The 14,064-nt window shown below is 38.7% G+C and overlaps 1 protein-coding gene across 11 annotated transcripts in view; it reads right to left on the bottom strand.

Annotated features, from left to right (window-relative positions):
• The window catches only part of KMT2C (lysine methyltransferase 2C), a 191,737-nt gene that overhangs the window by 49,308 nt on the left and 128,365 nt on the right, over window positions 1–14,064 (bottom strand). For 8 of the 11 annotated variants that reach the window (XM_088063566.1, XM_088063631.1, XM_088063673.1 and 5 more), the window contains 7 exons: window positions 13,365–13,546; window positions 12,498–12,662; window positions 11,790–11,899; window positions 6,365–6,430; window positions 4,701–4,913; window positions 1,901–2,029; window positions 577–696 (listed from right to left, as the gene is read on the bottom strand). In XM_088063566.1, coding sequence (XP_087919692.1) covers window positions 577–696; window positions 1,901–2,029; window positions 4,701–4,913; window positions 6,365–6,430; window positions 11,790–11,899; window positions 12,498–12,662; window positions 13,365–13,546 — 985 coding nt within the window. The remainder of the gene's footprint in view (window positions 1–576; window positions 697–1,900; window positions 2,030–4,700; window positions 4,914–6,364; window positions 6,431–11,789; window positions 11,900–12,497; window positions 12,663–13,364; window positions 13,547–14,064) is intronic. The other 3 variants (XM_088063806.1, XM_088063743.1, XM_088063903.1) reach the window with 3 other exon arrangements.

The following is a 14,064-nucleotide window of genomic DNA, read 5'->3' as shown; positions in this document are numbered from 1 at the left end:
CACTGATGGGGAAATATGATAAACAACTAGAAAGTATTTCTGTATTAAAAATTACTATGAATGATTTTTTAAAAATAATCTTACATAACACTAAACACGAGGGCAGCTTATGAAAATCTCAGGTATCTGGTATCCGGTTAAAAAAGGAATTATTTCCTCATGCAACAATAACGTATCACTAAACTCTCTAATGAAGGATTGTCCAGAGCATAAACAGCTATATGAAATTAATTAGACACACTCATGGAATATGGAACACTGCTGAATATTAAAACTGATGGTCCAGAAGACACCCCTGGACCAGGGCTACATCTGGAGAAAGGTGTATCAGAAAGAGCATTGCTCTAAATCCAACTCAGTAATAATAATAATTCATTTTATCTCCTATAACAGCCTGCAATTCATCGTTTCAGTTTCTTTGTACATCATGGGCTCTGTTAAAATTTATCTATGCAGGAATGGGTATTTTAAGTTGAATTAATGAAGCCATCATGACAAACATACATGTTGGTGAGTTGTTCTGCTTCTACTGCATTAAGCATGAACAAATATTTAACACCAAATTCCTGCACTTACCTTCATCTCTGCCAGGCAACTGTTCAGAAACAGATCCAGAAGAATCCTTCCTGGAGAGAGATCTTTTTGTCTTCCCCTGCCCTGTACGACTTCTCTGACGTACCATAAATCCACCAATACCTGAACAAGAAAGAAAAAAGTCAATGTATTGAATAGAAACTGTGTTTCATAGTATGAAAGAGAGCCAAAATTACTCTGCAGGTCAAGGAGACTGCTGCATCAAGATGTCTAAGGATGAATCTGAGCTACTTGAGGAGTTTTCATCTGGAGTTTTATGAAACATTTCTGAATTTTTATGTCTCAGTGGGTATACATGTAATAAAAGATGATTAGAATTTCAGGACTGTAGAATATCTACAAGAAGTTCAAATCACCAAACCTGGCAACTTTCAGATGTTGGTCTTCCCGTCCCTTGGGGCAAACTGATGAGTTGCTGGAATTAGCTGTCAATCTACCAAATGAAACCTATTACAGAACCTCAAAGGACCACTAAAAATCCGCTGCAAATTGCTCTGGGGAGCTTACTACTCCAAATGATGCTACTAGAGAAGCATGTATCCCAAATAAAAAGATAATTTATCAACATCACAGTGCCTGAATCCTTCACTAGAGACTGCAGAGTTCCTGATCCTCTGCAGTTGGTGTGTATGTATCTAAATCTATCAGACACAGATCTGTGTCATTTTCCAAAGGAATTGTTGGCTGCAGAAAACTAATGGATAACTAATGGATGTATTCTAAGTGGATATAGCTCAACTGTTTGTGCACCCAAGACATATAGTTAATTAATTCAGTCAGGATAATTAAGAGTCAACTGCACAAAGAAATTAAAATAAATTAATTCATCCAATAACTGAATTCATTAAAATTCACCTGTCAGAAGTAATCTGCAAATACCTGGTAAACTACTCCTCTAAAATATTTCAGAAAACAAGTTAAATAACTGCAAAAAGTTCTCTGAAGTTCACATATATGTATGTTCATATATGTATACATACACACAAAAACTCTCCTTCTCCAACTGTAGAAAGACAACACAATTTCGTATCAAGTTAAGAATCAATACAAGGCACAGATCTGAACTACCACAAGTAACTGACAAGCACACTAAGAACAAATGCACTGCTGACCAGCAACTTTTGGAAATGTGTTTTGGCAAGAAGAAAAAAAGGAAACTTTAAATAGAATAGGGATAAAAATCTACAGTCAACAATAAGCAGTAGAATACTTCAGAATTTCATAGTGTTTTCTAATTTTTTTTTGTAATTGTACAGAAAAGAAAATGAACAAAGGACACATAATGATGAAAGCTACTTTATCCTACCAGGTCTGTAAGGTTTTCGCTTCCTTTTTTTAATCCCATCAGCTCCTTCAGCCACTTTGGTATCATCATCCACAGCTTCTCGTTCTGGGCTGGAATCTGATTTTCCATCACAATCCATAAGGTCACCTTCTGCAAAAAAGAGGCAATGGTAACTTTAAGAAAAGGGACAGAAAACTATTTTTCCCACAACTTCCACATCTGTTTATGAGAAACTGGCTGAGAATGACAGATTTTTCAAAAGGGTGACAGATAATCATAATCCCTGGACATTTTTGGGAAACCCATCCTATCTATGTACACATTTCCTGTGAGATGATGTTTAGACAAAACCAGCATATAAATACTATAACTAGTATATGTAAATCAGAGAAAGTTTTTGGTACTTCCTTCTGAAGCCTGTGCCAAGTGTCTGAGCAATCTCTAGCTATTCCATCAAGGAAGATGGATCCAATTTACCAAGATAAACTTCCTTTTCTTCACTGTCTTCCGCTTTCTCTAACAGGGCTTTTTTTTTTATTGAGAAGACACTTAAAAACTGCAGCCTGCACTTGGGAGGTGAAGTGCAATGACTTTTTGTGTAGCGGGTTCATAACTTGAAGCTGTGTGACTGACTGCAAGCAGACTGATATATGAAGAGGAATTTAATTTATATAATACAAAATTCAGCCCAAAGGAATTACTCAGGCTTGAAGATGCAGACTATAATTCAAAGTTAAGAGTTTATATTCTGTGGGAAAGCAGGATAGAAACAGATATAAAGTATGCTGACATTAAAAAGCCTCTGGTGTTGAATAGAGAGGGAACTAATTCTTCCTGATATCCCCAAAAAGACCTTGCATCTTCATTTTACTATAAACCACCTGAAATGTTGAATATACTCTCACCCCTGAAAAGATACTGGAATTCTCATGTTCTGCTTTGGATATAGGCATATAATTCTAGATGGAGTAAAACCCCATGCAGTTGTAAGAGGGAGAAATATTGTTATAACAGAGCTGGAATCTTTCACACCAGTTCTGCTATGGCAGAGCTGCAACCCTCACTCTTCCCAAGCTAGGTGATGGCCCAGACTTTCCCACTGATGAAGACCTCACTGAGCTCTTCCAACAAAGCCAGTGGATGGCAAAGGCCACCAAGCTGAAGCTCCCAAAGCAAGCTCAAGTTTCAAGTGGACTCTAAAATGTAGAAGACCCAATGAAAGCTGAACCTGATGCAAGCCAACAGATGAGATGGTAACAAAATTCCATGAGCTCACTTTTCTCAGATAAAGCCTCTTTTTTCCACCTGGAACGTCAAGAGTCAAAATTAGGTTTTTTCCCTTTTTCCCTGGGATTACTACACTGTGTTACTCCAACCAAAGCCATGGCACAGCTTTATTCATCCTGATGCTCACACAAAAATTCCAGATGTTCAGAGACAGATCCCCTCTGCAGAGTAGAGCCCTACACACCTGGAGCTTCAAGGAAATCCAGCCCATCTCCCATGTACTCACTGTGCTGTTACCATCACACACATCAATGTGCTTTAACCCTCAAAAAGGTGACAAAAGGTGATCAGAACTGAAACTGAAGTTGTGGACACTCTGGCTCTCCCTTTCATACCGTGCTATCACATCTACATACCCTGTTACCTACTTGAAAAGACCTACCACCTATAGAGGCCAACAAGCAGGTAATGAAATCAGTCATAGAGAAAATGGGCACACATTTTTAAAAGATTATTAACCACTGAAGGAGAACAGGGGAAGTGACTAGCTGCCTCCAAATTCAAAAGCATTTCTTGCTTTCAAAAACCTAGCTGATGGAGAACATGAAAATATGAGATGAAATTTCAGAGTCCATATAATGCTAGGATAATGTACCAAATCCTTTTAATACTGAAAGAAATGAAAGAAAAACAAACTTTTTAAAAGGTTATAAGGAAATAAAAGGAAGCTATTTTTAGAAAATGATAGTTCTAGTCAGCAACAGAGGGTAAGAATGTGCTCATCAAATAGTAACAGTACTTCTAGCAACAAGTTAACACTGAAACTTCACTGATGGCTGAACTACCCAGTTATCTCAAGTACACTGTAGCTAAAATAAGCTTCTTACGACATTTAATCTGATTAACAAGGCAGTGTTGCATTAACAGAATTGTGGGGAGGTGGGGTGCCTCAGCTCCTCTCCAAAGAGACACCCACATGACCGATGCAATGACTTTCTCGCCTGCCAGGGGAAGAAGCCTTGCCCCAGGCCACGGATTAACACCTGTTGTGCCATCACCCCTCTCAGGATGCACAGCCACACCACAGCAAGGACAACGGTGCTGCACCACTCAAATGTCAGCCCAGATCACTGACTCATGTCAGCTCACCTTGTTTCTTTCAGAAAACATCCTAAGCAAAGAACTACTTCACTTTCCCACTTGATTTTAACCCGCTTCTCAGAGATACAGATGTTGCTTTGCTGAGCCAACACTTTCAAACAGTTTGCACTGAATTTGAGTACACTTGCACTCAGCGAGTGCACAATGTTTCCCACAGGTAACCCAAAGATTAGACAAAAAAGTCATCTCCTATTTCCAGTGCTGGCAGCCCTAAAAGGTCAGTTTCCTATAGGATGGATGACCCATAAACAGAACAAGGAAAAATCCTGAAACGGACAACAATGAGCCATGACTACTAGTCAAGAAATTTCCATGAAACATTCTGTACAGAACACAGGAGTATCAGTGTAATAAAAACTCCCAGGGATATTTGCAGTACACACAGGTACTGCAACACTCCACGCTAAAAGACATGCCAAAAGTAGACTGCTACCTCTACTGTCATCCATCTCCCCATCTCTTGAGTGTTCTGACTGGGCATCTGGGGGTGTCTGAAGCACAGCCACACTGTTCTGATTTATAATCTTCAGTTTAAGCTTTGGTTTCGTCCGTTTTCTTCTCGGTACTGTAACAGTGAGGCTCTGTAACTGAGACATGCCGGATTCTGTCAAGCAGACTCCATCCTGGGTGTATGTCTTCGGTGGGTCTATAAAAGTTGAATGAATCATAACAGCAATATAAAACTCTTTTAATTTACAAGTCTTAGATTTTTTAGGAATAGCACTTACAAGAGTTAATAATCCACATGTACGGAGCTGACCAGTGAGTGAAGAAATTGGTATAAATAAACCAGAGGTATCTGACACTGTCTTACACATTACAATTACAGCTTTATGATTTAGAGTCTGATGTCAAATCCAGCAATAATCCATTATATTGCTACGAAACAACTTATATCAAAGACTCATCACCAAGAACAATTTGATTATGGAAACTGGTGCCTTGCAGGATATTTCTGTATTACTGGCACCCAGTAAACTTGAACAGAAAACTGTGCAAGTCATACTCTGTGTCCCTGTTGCTTATCAGCCAAGGCCCCCAGCCAGCCCTCAGCACTTTACCTTCATCTTATTGATAACATCAAACCTCCAAGAACTCCTGGTAACTCAGAGAAATTATCAGCCCTATCTTATAGGCAGATAAAAAACTGAAGTTGTATCAAGTGAACTGCTCAAGATCAAACTGGAAATTGTGGGTAGAACCCAAGTCTCCCAAGACCTGCAAGACTGCTTCCTCCTCAAGCTGTTAAATGACAATTGAGTCCACAGATAAGCTCTAATATTCCTTAATTCACCATGCAGAAAGGCTCTGTCACCTGTGCTGGGGCCCTGCAAGTGGAAGCTTGGGAACTTTCAGGGAATTGCTAAATGACAAAGAGGCTGCAATGATGCTTCATCTCTCTGGAGTCAATTAAATCATGATTTGATAACACAGCTTTTGAAAACATACAAATATAATAGCATTTGTTCCATTTAACCAAAAACATTTCCTCATGTAACAATACAGCTGGTTCTGAACAAATTCTTCCCACTTGACTGCCTTCTTACACTGAAAGGTGTGTGTTTCAAAAACATCTCACACTCTTTTTCAGATTGAATATTTGAGGGGAGAACCTTCTCTCAGGTGTCAAATAGAAAAAAAAACTCTGATGTGATGGAAGCTGTCCCAACATGACGGAAGCTGCTGGGTGCTATCACTACAAAGACTGACTTGTGAGTAGGCTTGTCAGGATTATGAATTTCTAGCACACACCAGACAAATACAGAAAAGCTGCATCTTCCTAACAGCTCAAGCCTGTAAACATTTGTATACATGCTTGACTCAGCCACACTGTGTTATTACCACTGATATTAAGGCAAGCAAGTAAGACTGCAGTTCAAAGCATAATTTAAAGTAATTATTATAGTGCAGGTATGGCAGGCAAGAGAGAAGTAAGAAGAGAGAGTGAGGAAAAAAAATGTAAAGCATGCTGTGGTAACTGAAGGATAGTTAATGCTGTGTGTCACAAAACCATAGGAAAAGGAATTTTTGTCTCATGTAAAAATATACCCTTAAAATATGCTAAATGATCAGATATTAAGCATTTCCATTCTTTACCTAGTTCTTTTGATTTTGAAATAATCTGAGCTCCAACTGATGAATCACAACAGTCCAAAGAAGGCACTGAAAAATATAAGGAAAATAATTTCAACTTTTAAAAATGGTGACTTGATTTAAATTGAAACTATCAATTTTCCTTCCAACAGTTCTGTTAAACTCCTAAATTTATACTGTTCGCAATTATTTACTTGCACCTTTAAAAGAAAGTGCTTTTCATTGTCACAGATGTGACTACAAAAGAAGTCTTGATACAAACTGAAGTTCTCAAACTTCCTAAAGCCAAGTATTGGAACAGCACTGAACTCAATGGAAAATGATCTGCTGGACCAAGGGCAAATGAATACACTGGAATTTGTGGGTTGGAAATCTCTACACTAGACATGATGTTCAGGTTTTGCTGTCCTCATCATTAAAAAGGTGAGGGTTTTGTGAAGTGAGTATTGATCAGTATTTCCCCAAGGAGGGGCCAGCACACTCCAAGAGCTTTGCACAGAAGATTCTCACTGTGTCTGTGCTGTCAGGCCTCTTACAGAGCACTTGGAGAAGGCTGATGTCTCTGAAAACAGGTAACACAGGACCTGTTGAAGTTAGACAGGGCAATTCTTATTTCAGACAAGAGTACTGATAAATGGAACAGCAGAAACTCAAAAACTATACCTTGTGTGCTACAGGGTAGCAGTGGAAGAGTGTGACTTAAAAAATAATAATCAAAATGTTCTTCAACACAAGGCTACTTTTGCAGTCGGCAGAAATGCTCTACCCTTTTGCCTTAACTACATAACTGCAATCATGCTTCACTCACCTATGATATGTAGACTAAACTTTTAGTATTAGTAGTGACTTCACAGAGATTACGCAGACAGAGCAGTAAAGTGATTATTAGGAGCTTCTATCTCGCAAACACAAAACTAGAATCAGAAAACCTGTTAGTCTGGCACAGTTAGTATTACCACAGAGGCAAGTTTATCCACACTTATTTTCCTGGTTTTGTTTGTTTTTTTGGGTTTTTTTTGCCTAGAAATCTTTTTCATGTTGAGTTTAGGACTCAAGGAGTATTTCTTTTGTGCCTGTCACGCAAGATGAGACCCTTGAGGGAGAAGACCTGTGGGGTCCATGTGTCACATCAACCATGGCACGTCTGCTGCTGCTCTCACCTCACACACACCATAGGAGCCAGGGCAAGACAAGGGCAAGACAAAAGCTTCCAAGTGACATTTAAAGTGAGTGTGAAACATACAGGATGCTATCTAGCATGTAAAAAAATTTAAGGGAAGTGCAAGTCTGTCTTCAATAACTACAGTGCTTTGAAAGTTTTATGTAATGTGCAACTAATGCACACGGTATAACCTACAGAAAATCAGTATTTCTTGCAATTAGTAAATGAAAGGAGCCTATGAGAACTACTGAAAAACTGAACTCAACAATGGAGAGAGAAGACAAGAAAGAAAATAAATTGAAGATGACATTTTGAAAGAGACACGGAGCAGGAAAGAAACAAAGAATAGGGGACAAGCAGCAGAAAGGAAGATACTCGAAACACTGAATTGAAACAACACAAAATAGGCAGATTGTAAGAACTATTCAAAATGGAATAAGACATCATCTGTTCATTTGATTTGTTGTAATTTACAAGATGGTTCTAGGACTGAAGTAGCAATTACTGAATTAGAATCTAAGGTAAACAAGAAATTCAGAAAGACAGTTGTGAACAGGAATTTGAAATACTTCATTTACAAGTCAAACAACAGAAAGATCTTCTCATCCAGGTCAGATTGAACAATTTTAGCTTTGGAGACTGAATAGAGCTGAAATGCTCAAGTAAACAAGCTGATAGTGACAGAGGTGAGGCCTTCAGAGATCCACTCACAAAAACTGCACTAACAAATAGTGTTTGAAGACAGTATCAAACAGACTTGTAGAAAAAGAACTAATTAGTGTGCAGATTAAGCATTACAATCAATAAAATGCAAAGCAGAAAAGTGCAGTACTATTAGAGAAAGTCGATCCAAAGGGGGAAAATTAAAACAGAAAAAAATAGTGCTTTCTGAGGCATTCAGCTGAATTTTAACCAAAACTGCTAAATTTATCAGCAAAAGGGTTTAAACATGCTGAATAATGTATAGCATTTAGTAGCCTCAGCTGAAAGCAAATGATTGCACAGAATAGAATAAGAAAAGAAAGTGGAGTTCATTTTTAAGGCTGTATTAGAAAAGATTCTATGAAAAAATGAAACCAAAATATGGTAGAGTGGAATGGCTGATGTAGAAATACAGCACTAGCAGAACACTCTTTATTGGGTGCCTGCATAACTGTGTCAGTGATAATACAAGGATTTTTTTTGTAAATACAATAACATAAGAACATTAGAAACGACACAACAACTGTGCCAAATAATAAAAAAAATTCAAAAGTTAACACTTTAACACATTAACATATTATATTGGATTTATATCTTGGATTTGTAAAGTACATAGAATTAAATTTCAGAATGAAGAAAAATTTAAATCAGTTTAATGAAAATGATACAACAGAGACTGCCAGCTGTAATGTGTCTCACTGGCTGTATCAGGCACCCCTGGACAGGGGTAAGTGATACCAAATCCTCATTGCCTCCACAAGTATGTTTTAACTTGAGCCCCAGGAGGAGTAAGTTCACACAGGCAGCTTCAGAAACTGCAATCAAATCAGTTCTAACTGGTTACAGAAAACCAGGCAGAGCTGGTCCTTCTGCATCCTGCAGAGGAACAAAAACAGCACCAAGGGTGGAGGAAGCTGGAGTCTGGATGAAGACAGGACGGGAGTGGATGAAATCTGCAGATGGGGCATATGACATATCAAGGGCAAATGACACAAAGGCAGAACTCATGAGTAGATGGTCAAAAACTGCTTGTCCAGGAGTGGATGTGGATGAGAGACACACACACCCCTCCCAAACATGCAGGAATTACAGCACAGGGGAAAAGCTGCTGCTACTTAATGCACCAACCTAGCATCTAGCCATGAGAATTTATAAATTTCTCAACAGGACACAGCAATATGCTGGGGAACATTTCTTATAACCTAAGACAGTACTAAAAGGAACCTGAAAAAGCTATGCTGGAGCAAATCTTACACCATTCTGGCTTTTGACATTTATGTATGCTCAAGAAGAAAAACACTATCTTTTATTTCTGTTTCTTGAAGACAACTTTTTAAAAATATCAGGTATGGTGAGACAGGGAAGAGCTCTTACAAATTTAAAGAAGTTTCCACTTTCTGAAGAAAGAAAAATGAAAGCTCCTTCTCAGTATCTACACACTAGAACCATTTGCTCTTCACCAAGGGTACACCTGCAATGTTTTGTTTATTTATTAGGTTGAGGGGCTCTTGTTTCTTCTAAAAATAAAGTAGTTAAAAGCCCTGTAATAATATTTGCAACATATCTATGATACATCAAATGGAAAGGGCAAGAACCATCCCAGTAAGAATCCCACAATATGATACATTTTTAGAACCTTTCTACTGCTAACTACATTTACTTCTCTAAGTTTATCAAATGCTAATTCTTCTCACTTTGAAACAAAAAATTACATAAAATTTTCAGAAGAGTTTTAGAAAAATTCATGAAAGACCGAAACATTTCATATAAAAATACATGCAGGTATTTCTATGAACATGCATCAAAGGACATATTCAGACATGCAACTGTGCAAATGTACATGTGTTAGAGAGGTCTTAATACTCAGTCAAAACAGGAAAGAGTAAGCAGATAAAATTCTCTTATAAGAAAGGTGAAAAAAAACCTGCAAAGAAAACTTGGAACTCCCAAGAGATTGGTTCCAATTCCTTGGAACCCAAACCTAAGCATCACGACTTCACAGAGATGTGCAGGAAGGACTAATTCAGGGGCCAGCTTCTGCCTGGAAGCGAAATACCTCTTGTGAAACTGTCCCATCTCACGTATCATGGGCTTTAATTATCTCTAAAAGGTAGCTCTGCCAGCTCCAAAGAGAAAAGAAGTATTTCTTACTTGGAACTTTTTGCTCTAAGTACTCAAAGCTTATTATAAAAATAAACAAAAGTCTACATTATATCTGCAAGTTCTTGCTTTTTCCACTTAAAAAAACCTCTTTCCTTTTGAATTTTTGAAAGCAGATCTTTACAATGAAGTGACTTGCAAAAATACAGAAGCATTACTCATTCTTCTATTTGTGATAAAAATGGGTTACTTGGAAGTGTTCCAGCAAGGAGTATATAAACCTCCAAGGTCAGGCCAATAAGTTACAATTACTGCTGTGATGAGGACATGCCAATGTTAAGGCACATTAAATGCTCCATTGAACTTTTCTTGGCAGACCTCTCAAGCCTATGCCTCACATTTTCGATCCTGACCAGTAAAACCAATCTTACTGACAACTTCTTGGTGGATACAAATTTTTCTTGAAATATTTGCTTACTTCTTGTACCTTCCTCTTACTGTTCTCTTGTGATACCCCAATGAAGGGGTAATACGAACACTTTCATGTGCTTATGCTAAAATGGGAAGACGTGTCAATGTTAAAGGAACCGACTGAAACAGCAACTTCCCAGAGCTGACATGCAGGGAAAACAGACCTGGGCTATCACCCTTGCAGCAAGATTAAATATAAGACTATAAATCATGTCACAGGCTAACCTAACTGCTGACAGGCCACTCACAGAGCATTAGCCAGCACCATCCCAGATACCCAGAACCAGATGCCACAAATGTACTTCAACTGCAGTAACCTCAGCTCCTCAAGTGCCACTGCTACACAACTGTGGTACAGACCAACAAGGCTGTCAGTGTCCATGCCCAGAGAAGTGCAAAGTTCATCAGAAGGAATTACACATTTTAGTTAACAAGGAAGTGATAACTCCCAAACAAGAAAGTATGGCCAATTCTTCTCAAGGCTGCAGCTAGGGAGGGAAGCATTTGTCTTGAATACTGGGAGAGTTGAGGAAAAGGCATGAAGAAAACATGAGGGAGGAGGGGAAAAGTGCTTACACAGACTGCTGTTACAGCTACTGCTGCGTCAGACAGCCTCAAAGTATCAAAATACACAAAGTTTTTGTGCTTAGAAATAGTTTCCAGATTCTTCTGCAGATGTAACTTTAGAGAACTGGGCTATCTTCCTTCCACTTGACGAAGTGAGATGCCTTTGAGCCCTTCACTCCCAAAGGCTCCTAGCAGTTTATCCCTATCTTCAATACCTCTACACAGATCTCCCATGAGGTTTCCTCTGGCCTAAAGCACTTGAGGGTGTGAAAAGAGCCTACGACACTTCCACAAGAGCCCTTAAAACGAACACAAAAAAAATCTTACTTCTACCACGAGCCAAACCTCCATCAGAGCACAGAACACATTCCCAAACCTATTTAGTGCAGTGTGCAATCCTGCCATTGGTTTCGATCGTCTTCTTACCGTTCGTTGGTGGAATGTATGGCCTACAAATGGTACAGTCAAAACCCATATCAGCTATGTTTTCCACTTCCTCCTCTGTGTTTAAGTTCTGACAGATTGCATGCATCCATCTAGAAATTAAGTGGGGGAAAAAATACAATTTAAAGGAAATAGATGGTGTTTTAGGAGACCCAAGTATCAGTCTATGGTCCAAGTAAATGGGAAATAGTTGTTCAGTTTGAATTCTTTTAGGGAGAAACCACAGAATCAGGTTTTCCATATACAGCATCCCCTACAGTGGTGTGTGTTACACCCTGTATATGAAGCAGCAGATCAACTATTTCCCTCCACAGGAAGGAACTCTCTATAAAACAATCTCCCAAGTATATTTTTGTATGATAATTTTCTCCCTATATTGCAATAATTTTAATTACTTTATACAATGCAATGTAGATTCAGCCTCACAACAATAGTCTTGTGAGGTAAATTAGTTTTGTTTTTACAGGGCAGGGGGGAAGAGGCCAAGAGTGATTAATTAATTTGCCCAGAGTCAGACAGTTAAATCTGTGGTACAACCAAGAATAAACTACTAAGAGACTTCTGAGACTCAGTAATCCAGTGTTCTTTACCACATGACCATTTCCTTCATCTCTACACTTTTACTTTAGGGGACAAAAATTAAAATAAGATTTGAACAGGAAAAACATGTGAAATATTAGAAATCCTTACCGATCACACTGTCTACACTGAATTATAAGCTCCTCATCCCTGTACATGCGGTAGCAGATTGGGCAGGTAGACAAACTTGCACAGGGAGCACACTGTGTGTAATTATTTTGCCATTCACATCTTAAACCTGGAGAAGTTGCTCCACAGTGTCTGCACCAAACACACCTGCAGAACAAAGAGATCTATTACTGTCAGTTAACAGGAAGATCATTTTGTGGCTTTAAATCTCTTCCACTTAGAATGAGGTGAATAATTAAGTTTTAACTTAACAACATGTTTAACCACAAATGTTTAACAACATTTTTTGTACTTTGTAAAGAAAGTTCCTAATTAATAATTCCCTTGAAACTGCAAAAGCAGGCAGATGGGTTCTTGTAACAGCTCAACAGATCAAAGGAGTTCCTGCTTCCAGTTGCCATTCACTTTGAGATCCGGAGACTTAACCATGTGAGAGGTCTGGTCTGTTTGTGTTTCACCCGAGTAAAACAAATGGTTTTCATAGGGTTTTATTTCTAGTACACTTGGGTGAAACACACATTTATTTTTCCAGCTGAACACTGGAATTAATGCAATGAATGTAAATTGGAAATTTTTTCTTGCTATGAGTTTCAAAAGAGAAATTTTGTCTATCTCTACTTATGTGGTTTCTGGTATGAAGAAGCAGTTCTAAGAGGAGGTAAGAGTTTCCCTTATAGACTGATAATTGAATAAAACAACCCAAAGGCATTTTGTTGGCTTTGTTTAATACACCTGACTTAGACACAATTAAAACCTTGTTGCAATTCAACTGACATTACAAATACCAAGTGACAGAGAGAAGCAGAAGAGGCCAGCAGTAAGCATCTCTGACCCCAGGCCCAAACACACCATTTGCACTTCCAGCCTCCCTTTGGCACAGTCTGCAGGGGTGGATCCAGGCAGTAGGTGTGGTAGCTGATGTCGCAGTCATCACACAGGAGGAGTCTCCCTGGATCTGTGGCTTTCCCACAGGCTTCACACACTGTGCACTCCAGGCACCTCCAACCTTTGCTAAGTACCACTTTAGTAATCTGAAAAACACAAGGTGAGAATTAGTTGAAAATGGTTCAGTGAAGTGTGATCTATGTATAAATTAAAGTCTGGCTTGTGGACCTCAGGATGCTCTTCTGGGCACACCACCCACATCTCAAGGAGCTCTGTATCAATCAGACTTTCTGAGGCTTCAATGAACAGAAATGGATTAAACAGAAAGCAACTGTTCTCCTTTCTACTTTTAAAAACAGGCGCAGTGTTTCCCTTTTTAAGTCACCTGGGACTTCACCTGACTGCCAGGACTTTTCAAATATCATGGACAGCGGCATGGCAGCTGCATCAGCCAATTCCCTCAGGACCTCTGGGATGCATCTTGTCAAGTCCCAGAGACTTGTGTACATTCTGGTTCCTCAAGAGATCACAAACCTGATCCTCTCATGTCATGAAGTGATCATGGTGCTGAAGTTTTAGTCAACTGAAGCAAACAGCTAACTTACTGCAATTGATATATAATGCAAGAGTAGTATATAAACAAAAAGTCAAATTATAATTGCAT

The sequence above is a fragment of the Pseudopodoces humilis genome, chromosome 1 (assembly GCF_049639895.1).
Source record: "Pseudopodoces humilis isolate 2021_Gansu_Grassland_sample_001 chromosome 1, ASM4963989v1, whole genome shotgun sequence".
In the NCBI taxonomy this organism is placed as follows: Eukaryota; Metazoa; Chordata; class Aves; order Passeriformes; family Paridae; genus Pseudopodoces; species Pseudopodoces humilis.
This window is presented reverse-complemented; position numbering and strand designations above follow the sequence as displayed.